The sequence below is a fragment of the Fulmarus glacialis genome, unplaced genomic scaffold, assembly GCF_000690835.1.
Source record: "Fulmarus glacialis isolate BGI_N327 unplaced genomic scaffold, ASM69083v1 scaffold8663, whole genome shotgun sequence".
NCBI classification, from domain to species: domain Eukaryota; kingdom Metazoa; phylum Chordata; class Aves; order Procellariiformes; family Procellariidae; genus Fulmarus; species Fulmarus glacialis.
Window position 1 is genome coordinate 2,200 of NW_009204836.1, and position 9,092 is coordinate 11,291.

Sequence of the window (9,092 nt, forward strand, 5' to 3'; positions counted from 1 at the left end):
GGGTCTGTAGCATTGAAATCTACTTTTAAATCCTTGTGAGGCACTATGTTCAGCACACAAATGTGAAAAAACAGGCCAAAAACATTCTGTAATGGCTATGTCAAACTGTAGTACTGCTTCTCTTCATATTAAGAAAATCTTTTCCTTGTTTTTCATGTTTGTATGCTGCCATGTTGTGAATTTACTGAACAGTTTCAGTAACATCTGAAACTTCAAAAGGTGATGATTTCCGTATACATTTACAGAAGATGTTAGTGACTTTTTTAATATATCAAAATTGTCTGGATGTGCTCTATCAGGTTTTCAGTCTTGCATTTTTTTTTATCCTGAGCTGTTAAAAAGTGGGTGGTATGACTGTAGTAGGTTTTATTATTAAGTTATTGGATATATTGATGTGACTATTGAATGAATGATGTTTGCAGTATGTTTCTGGGACTTCATGGCCTTCCTCTCAGGTAGTGTGATCTCTATCAGCTTGACAGCTGGTTATTTTTGCACATGATATCTGAGTGTCTAGAATGATTTCTGGGGAGGGGTGTTACAAGAATGTAAACTTTGCTATGTTTACAGTTCTCTGATAGCTACAGCTTCTATAGCTTGGACATCTATAAAAATTGAATTAGGTATTTTTCTTGACAACCTGTTTCAACTTTGGCTTCTGAAGGAGTTTTGCAAGGGGTAGTAATTATTGGTTTGTAAGTGCTATAAATCTGAGTAACTAAAAGCTGTAAATGGCCAGTTGAAACAAATAGATAGTATGAGAGTTAAATCAGTCTTGCCTGTTTTTCTGTCATACCTCCTTTTGCTCTCAGTATGGGAAACAGCAAGCAAAAAAGTAGTCATAGCAAGTAACCAGTGTAGTAGGTTGATTTCCTCGCTGTGTGTCATCTAGAAGTCACTTGCTCCAAAGAGTACTAACTCGCATGGTCATTGGATGTAGTCCTTACATCTTTATTAATGCTGCAGAGTCTAGAAAAACATGGGATGAAATAAGATTAAAGAGTTTTAAATTATTTCATGGTTATCCAAACACACTAGAATGCTACAGCAAACAGATGTATTTCATTTTAAAACAGAAATAACCTAATTGTCTTCATTAATTTTCCAAAGGAAAAGATAAACAAATGGCTAACAGTATTCTGAGCTACCTATATTTTGGCTATGCCTTGCTGCTTTCTCTCTTGTAGTGTAATTAGGGAGAGATTAACTGTTGTCACTGATCCATTTTTATCCAAATTGCTCCACAACTTCTGAAGCGTATTTCAGCAGCACTTGGTGGGGGGGAAGAGTCTTGCCTGAGAACCAACACACCAGCTGCGCATGAATTGTTTTATGCTGTAAGGATGAAAGGGCTGGTATTTTTAAAATAACTGGATCTATTCCTGTATTCTGAAATATTCAACCAAAATTAATTTAATGGGTAAGAATTTTAGTATGTAATTATCATGGTACTTAATAATAATGGTGGTGGGATATGCAGGGGCTTTTTTGTTTCATAGAAACATTCTTTCACTGCGGTACACTTTCACATGTTTTAAGAACATATATCTAAAATTTGATATTTATTAGATCATGTTGTGCAACTAAAATTAAAAAAAAAATCTGTTGATTTAAGGATATCATAATAGTCAAACAGGACACAAACTCAGGACAGACGGGAATGAATACAGGATTGGAATATCCTACCTGGAAGAAGCTAAATTATTTTGAGAGGTGTGGGAAAAGGAGCAACATGAGCAAATAGGAATGTCTTTAAGATGTTGAAAATTTTTTTTCTAAGACCTATATTCAAGTTCTGTTTACAGTGAGAAGTAAAATACCAGTTTGTCAAGTTTTATGTTAGTGAATAAATAATGCTAAGATTTCTTTTTCATTTATTGCGTGGGAATTACTTTGTAAGGGAATATCTTAGTGGAGGATGGGGTTCTGCTAGAGTGTTAGAAGCACCTTCCAGAAAAGAAGGTTCTTCAGGACTTGTGTTGACTTTACAGAAGGGAGAGTTAGGAAGGAGGATGAAGGCTTAGTGTCTGAGCTAGGTGTGTAGCAAACTGGAATGCTCAAGTGCCTGATACATGTGTAAGTGGTTTGAAATGGGAAGATGGGTAAAGACTACTGCTTGGTTTAAAATGTGGTTACTTTACCATAAGGAAGAAAGAGCAAGAAGTCATTTGAAAGTAGTATGTTTGCTTACCTTTTTGCAACATAGGTATTAAAGCCATTTTTGCACTAGGAGAATGTGCTCTAAACTAACCTGCTTGCATCCTAGATGCTAGAACAGCTGTATCCCCACAAAGTGTGCACAGTTCAAGTAAATAATCACCTCAAGTAGGACAAAGTTATAGGCTGGTTTTTGGTTTTGGGGTTTTTTTCTGGTTTTTTGTTTTTGTTTTTTTTTTTTAGCAGAAATACAGAAGCAGATGTTTCTGTCACTGAGAGCTCAGTGACCATCACTGAGGTATATTTCCTGTGGGCTCACTTGGAATTTTGTTCTGAGAACTGGGAGGAAAGATAATACAGATAATTATTATGCCAGTTTTTTATACAGCAATGCCTACCTGCAAAAATATTTAATCTCTACTGTTAAGTGTTTAAAAGCATAAATCTTAGGCTCAGAAGTGATACCAGCAGAGTCTAAAGGCTTCCCTGTCCATATGAATGAATATTGTGATTCTTTTTTTTAAAGAGTTTGAAAGAAGAGTAGGTAGACTAAGGAATACACTGTTCATACTTGTTCTTAAGAAAGATCTCTGTTGTGAATATTGATCTGCTAGAACATGTGTTAGTATTGGAAATAGCAATTCATCATCTTACAGTAGTTCTCTGGTGGCTTGCACAAAATGATCTGGAATTCTTAGTGGTCAAGACAGTCCATTTTTGTACATGTGGAAGGCTTTGTATTTTTGCTTCTCAAAGTGTAATTGTTAACTAGAGAAGGTATTAATGATTTCTACGTCAAGATCTTCTGTACTTTTAATTAAGGAAGTTGCTTCTGATATACATGATAGAAGTGAATTGATGAGGTATACTTGCAAAGAACTTGACGTGGTGATTGAGTTTTCCCAATTTGCTCAATTTTTTTAGTGTCCTTTAGTGGTGCTGACTTCAGAATATTGCTTAGCAATAGCAAAATTATGGAAAAAATTATTATTTCTTGTCATTTGATATTTTACCAATAATGTGAAAGTCTGGATGTGTTGTGTTATACTTCAATCTTGATAGGTTAAGAAATAAGAGACTGAAGTCTTGCAAGCAAGAAACTTAATTGGATTTTAATGTCCTAATTTGAATCTCTAATGGGAAAATGAGGTATTGCAGAAGATAACTGGTTCATTTGTCATAGATCTTGTCTATAGTTGACATCTTAACAGCGATTTACTCTGGACTGTTGACTTTGGTAAATATTAAGGCAAGTTATATGTAATCCATGTTGCATTAGTGAATTAAATTTCTTTTTTACTTCATTTGTAAATCTAATATCACCCACTGTCTTTTCATAACCAGGTTGTTACTGGCAGAAGCACCACTGAGATCTGAATCCTGGAACTTGCTTTCAAGAGCTTGAAACAAAGGACTTCTTTCTAGTTTGGGCATGGCTAATCGAGGAGCAACAAGACCCAATGGGCCAAATGCTGGAAATAAAATTTGCCAGTTCAAACTAGTACTTTTAGGAGAGTCTGCAGTTGGCAAATCAAGTTTGGTGCTTCGTTTTGTAAAAGGACAGTTTCATGAGTTTCAAGAAAGCACAATTGGAGGTGAGAAAATTGTCCTGTTAATTTGTTTCACATTGAGTTTATATTGCCCTTGCCCTTGACAACCTTGAATGTAACGGCACTTCTAGAATGGGTCATTGACAGCAAGGATCAAATCTGAGCCCTGTGTCTCTAATTGAGAACTATAACTTTCTCAGCTAAAAGTTGTAGTTGGCACATGGCTGTAGCAAACATACATCTCAAGTGGAGAAAGCAAACGTGTACTTGAACTGCATAGTTTTGAAAACTGGGCTTGATGTTACATTTTGTTTGTGGGTGGATGTGTGGCTGTTTTAATTGTGCTGTATGCTTAAGCATGAAATAACTCCTCAATAAGAATTAAGAACTTAGTTTCTATGAAAACTAAGTGCTGCATCTTCCAAAAAGGTTTTGTGGTCATTTACGCATCCTGGCTTTGCTTTTGATTTGGGAGAACTTGCTATATTTCTGGATATACCTTTCTTTGTTAGTAATCAGAGAATTTAATGTGCTGTTTTTACATTTTGTGACTTCAAACGAAACAGGTGCTGGCTACTAGAATTAAAAAAAAAAAAAAAAATCTGTTTAACTGTGAACAGATTTTACCCCACCCCCCCCGGCACATTTCTTCTGTTATATTGTATGCTGAAGCTATTTGTGCTTTGAGCTCCTTGGATAAATTTAAACTTATCCTAAAACTACCTAACGGCATACAGACTTAAAAAAATATGCATTTTATGGATTGATAAATATTCTCTGGTAGTCCCTGTTACTGCTTGCATGAATCGGTCTGTTTCATTGTAGTATTTATGTGAAGCCCTTTCAGTGGTCTGTATATGTCTTTACACATGAACAGTTGTTGAAATGTAAAAAATCTACAAAGCTTACAAAAATAAATACCAGCTGAATTTCATTGCTTCGGGTTTTTTAACCTATTTCTAGCTGCTACATGTGTTTATTTTGTATATCTGTCAGCATAAATGGAGAACCACTTTTTTCCTTCTTCAGCAGTCTTACTAATGCTCACTTTTGGCTTTGTGCGTTTTATAATGGCTTTAGGATAAGGGCTAGCCTGAAAGGTTTCTGTATTATCTCATACAGCTATGTGGTAATATGGAGAGCATTCTCAAAGATCTATAGTGAATTAACTTCCCAATATCAACGTCGTTTTTCAAAACTCTTAAAATTAAGTGAAATTCATTGTTCAATTTCAGCAATCTCCAATTCATTTAACCTCCTTTTTGTTTTTTTCTTGTTTCAGTGTCTGGGTAGAACTAGGGATAACCCAAACCCTTTACACTGTTTAAAATCTATACAAAGGTTAAACAAGAGCTTAAGTTCAAGTTCAGATATATAGAGTTTAGTGTAATCTCTCTATTAACTTGCGCCTCTTCTATATAAAATAGAAACAAGGAAATGCCATATAATACAGTTGAGAGAGATTAAATGTAGCAATGTTGGGATTCAGAAAAAGTTTTCTATAGAGAAAGCTGTCTAACTCTGTAGCTTGTAGTTGCCTAAGGCATAATTTTCTTTGTATACAGAAGGGCCTTTTAACAAAGAGCAGCTTATGTGCATTGTGGATCTGAATAAAAACATCTGAAAAAGAGTGCAGTTAAAGGCAGACATGTTGGTTGGTGGTGGTGTGTTTGATAACTAAGACTTTGCCACTTCAGACTAGCGTAGCAATGCCTGCTAGTTGCTTAAGACAAAAGTATGGCTGTTAAGGATGATAGGCTTTCAGATAATTAACACAGCTGATTAATTGTCAATTTACTATGGTCTTGCAAGATAGAAGAAAGTTACCTTGTTTGCAGAAATTAACTGGGATTTTATGGTGGTTGAAATGTTCCTTTCAACAAAAACAAGAGGATGTTATAGAATAAAACCCTTGTTTTAAATCTTTTCCTGAGTACATCCCTTTATTTATGGAGCGTAGGTACATTCTTCTGTTGAAGAGAATGTCTGTAAGAACTTCAAATTCCACTTGTTTAACATCTTGTCTCTGCCTTGGAGAAATATAATATTGATCTGGTTCTGAGGAGGAAGCCCTTAGTCTGATGCAGGATGTGTGGTTTTTTTCTCTTTATTTTGGTTCTGGGCTGCTTAGGGAGCTACCAAGAGGAGCTTGTTTTGCCAGTGCTTGAATATTTAACATTTAGAGAGATTTATGGTGATTTAACATTGGAACATCAAAGCCTTTACCTTCTCCAACCTGCCTGCTCATCTGTGATGGATGCTAATACCCCTGAAGCAGAACACCTGACCACTTAACTAGTCAGCTTCTATATGGTAGTTAGTGTCCTTTATAAAGCAAGATTGACTTGCCTTTGGTTTACTATAATGAGTTTAAAGTTGCAGCAGTTTTGGAATGATTCATAGGCTATGATGTCTTGGAGTGTGTGGGACAGGGTAACATCACAGGTACGCAAGGGTTATGGATCAGTGCCTCTTTAGATGTTTGATTTAAATTGGCCACAATCTGTCAGTATGCTTAGTGATGGGAGTCCCCAGTTCAGCCAAGTAGGGGTCTTCCCTTAGCATTTCATCAAGCAGAAGGTCTTAAAATTTTTTTTGTTTGTTTGTGGAAGGAGCAAGGGCAAGCCAGTCCACAGTATTTCACTAAATGTCTGTCATGACTGGAAAAACAACTCCAAGCATTTATGCTGGATTGCTCAAACTTTCATCTAAATTCTTGGAATTGTTGCATTTTCTGCTGTGTATGTACTATAACTGGGCAAACAACATGACTGTAAAGCAGGTAATCAAGACAGTTCATCAGACCACTGTAATAGTTGTGTGCTTATTTTTAAACTTCAATAGCTAAGGTAGAACAGGTGGCTGAGTTAAAACTCAAAGGGCTAAGAGAACCCAGTAGAAGGAAATCTTGCTTTTCAGTTGTGTTTTTTTTTACCCCAAGAAATTCTTGAGATTCTAGCTTAGTTTTGAAATATGGGTTTCTATATTGTGTGGGAACTCACCTCCACATTTCTAATACGTACCTTAATCTGAATGGAAAATCCTTGCTAGGAGTAACTGTTTGAAGACTTGGAATAAGTTACTTACTGTTTTCTGTAATTAGAAGACCATTATTTATGGTAATGCATTCAGCTGTAGTGGCAATGGATGCAAGCTTCCCTGAAACTGCAGGCTGTCAAAATTATGCTGAAATTAATTCTTGAGATCACTTGCAAAGTCAAAAATATGGCTGCTTTAAGAACAAGAACTTTTGAGAAGTGATTCTTTCTTCCATAACAATTAGCTAAGGTGGAGTTGTCAGGAGCTGAAAATCAAGGCTTTAAGATACTATTCAAGTAGTGTAAATGTATAGAAGTGTAAATATCTGAACTACGGAATTATAGCATGATGGGATGCTATTATTGGTACTCTGGATAGTCTGTTGAAGCAGGATGAAATGTATCTAGAAGACTTAAGAGAAGGCTTATGGTTACTCATATTCACTATTACAAAGAAAAAGGGCATTCTTTCCAATTATTGCTTTCTTATGTCTTTAACTTGAGGAAAGGCTGGTTGTTTAAATAACTATTCTGTGTTGATCAGAGTTACGGTCTATCAGCTAATGCTTGCTTAAAATGTGCTGTATTTTAATAATAGGCTTGAATTGTTTAAGGAAATCATATTTGCATCTCTATGAACATAATTTTATATGAATATAGAGATATAAGCAGCCTTCTGGTTTCAGCACCTCTATCTTTTTTGTAGCTGCTTTTCTAACCCAGACTGTGTGTCTTGATGATACAACGGTAAAATTTGAAATTTGGGATACAGCTGGGCAAGAGCGGTACCACAGTTTAGCACCCATGTACTACAGAGGAGCGCAAGCAGCTATAGTGGTATACGACATTACAAATGAGGTAAGTACTATATTAGGGAGGCACAAGGGGGATTTGGAAGGTAGCACTCTTGCATCGATCTTTCCTTAGTTTTTCTCACTGACTTGTGTGAATCATAGAATCATAGAATGGTTTGGGTTGGAAGGGACCTTAAAGGTCATTAGTCCAACCCCCGTGCCATGAGTAGGGACATCTTCAACTAGATGAGGCTGCTTATTTCATATTGGACTATGTAATGTTAAATTGTGTCTGTAAACTTTTCTTGCCAAAAGACCATTTCTAGGGTTTTTTTATTGTATTAAAAAAAAGAGAGAGAAAGAAAGCAAATTCAGTTGTAGAAGTGTTTCAAACCCACGTTTAAATCAGTTCACCAAAATTGAGCTGTTACTCTCCCCACGTTGCTGATGGCAGTTTATTTCTGATAGTGAAAGACATTATTTTAATATTGTATTATTGCAAGTTACAGGAAAGGATTGTAAAGGTAGCATAAGCCATTGAGACAAAAACTTAAGGTTATTTGATTTCTTTTTATTTGAACTTAGATCAGTTAAGCTTCACTTGTTTTTGGTAAAATGAGACTTAAAAACCAAAACCCGCAGAAAACCTAGAAACCCTGTACCATAATGAAGAGTGCTCCGTAATTAGAAGGTGTTTTGAGACCTTTTCAATATAGCTGTTCATAAACTTGATTCTTCTAGAGGAGAATTTAAAATTCCCATTTTCTGTCTTAACCACTTCTCTTTTCTTACTTTGTCTACATAAAGATCATCCTGTCTTCACTTACTTTTTTCAACATTATCCCAACTAAGCACATTTGAGAACTAAGGTAGGAATGTTTCATTTTAAAAGCTCAGCTGGCAAGTTGGAATGTGCTTTTGGACAAAGGTAGCAGCCTTACCTTGGCCTTTTGCTTGAAGTATAGATAACAGAGATTGGGATAATAGGTGAGTACAAAAGGATGGTAGAACTCAGTTGCATCATTTTGCAATCATTAACAGGAATCCTTTGCCAGAGCGAAAAATTGGGTCAAAGAACTTCAGCGACAAGCAAGTCCTAACATTGTAATAGCTTTAGCAGGAAACAAAGCCGATCTAGCTAACAAAAGAGCTGTGGATTTCCAGGTATGTACATAACTTCTGTTTATAGAAATAGCATTTTGTTGGAATAGAAAGTAAATAAACCTACAAGGAGCTTATATGCATAGCCTAGCCAGTTGTTATAGAGGTCATGCTGTTAAATATAAACGTCAACTGCAACTAATTAAATTAGACGTACTACTGAAAAATTTATTTCTGTACAAGTGGTATGTAGCAATAGATTTCTTTGAATAATTAAGTTTGACTTTGAGGAGTAACTAATTTATTTGCATATCTTTAAGGCTAATTGAATTTCTGTTCTTTGATGTGACCTCTTCCTGTCCCCTATCCAAAATAACCAGTAACTAGAGTTTCAATGGATGACACAGCAGTAACTGTCAAGTGCAAACCATTCTCTCTGGCTTTTCAGCAGG

General features: G+C 35.7%; 1 protein-coding gene across 2 annotated transcripts in view; it reads left to right on the plus strand.

Moving 5' to 3' along the window:
* The first annotated feature begins 3,497 nt into the window (after nt 1-3,497).
* Nucleotides 3,498-9,092, plus strand: part of RAB5A (RAB5A, member RAS oncogene family) — an 11,840-nt gene continuing 6,245 nt past the window's right edge. The window contains exons 1-3 of one of the 2 annotated variants that reach the window (XM_009575143.1): nt 3,498-3,752; nt 7,452-7,603; nt 8,581-8,703. In XM_009575143.1, coding sequence (XP_009573438.1) covers nt 3,590-3,752; nt 7,452-7,603; nt 8,581-8,703 — 438 coding nt within the window. In that variant the 5' untranslated portion in view covers nt 3,498-3,589. The remainder of the gene's footprint in view (nt 3,753-7,451; nt 7,604-8,580; nt 8,704-9,092) is intronic. The other variant, XM_009575144.1, reaches the window with a different exon arrangement.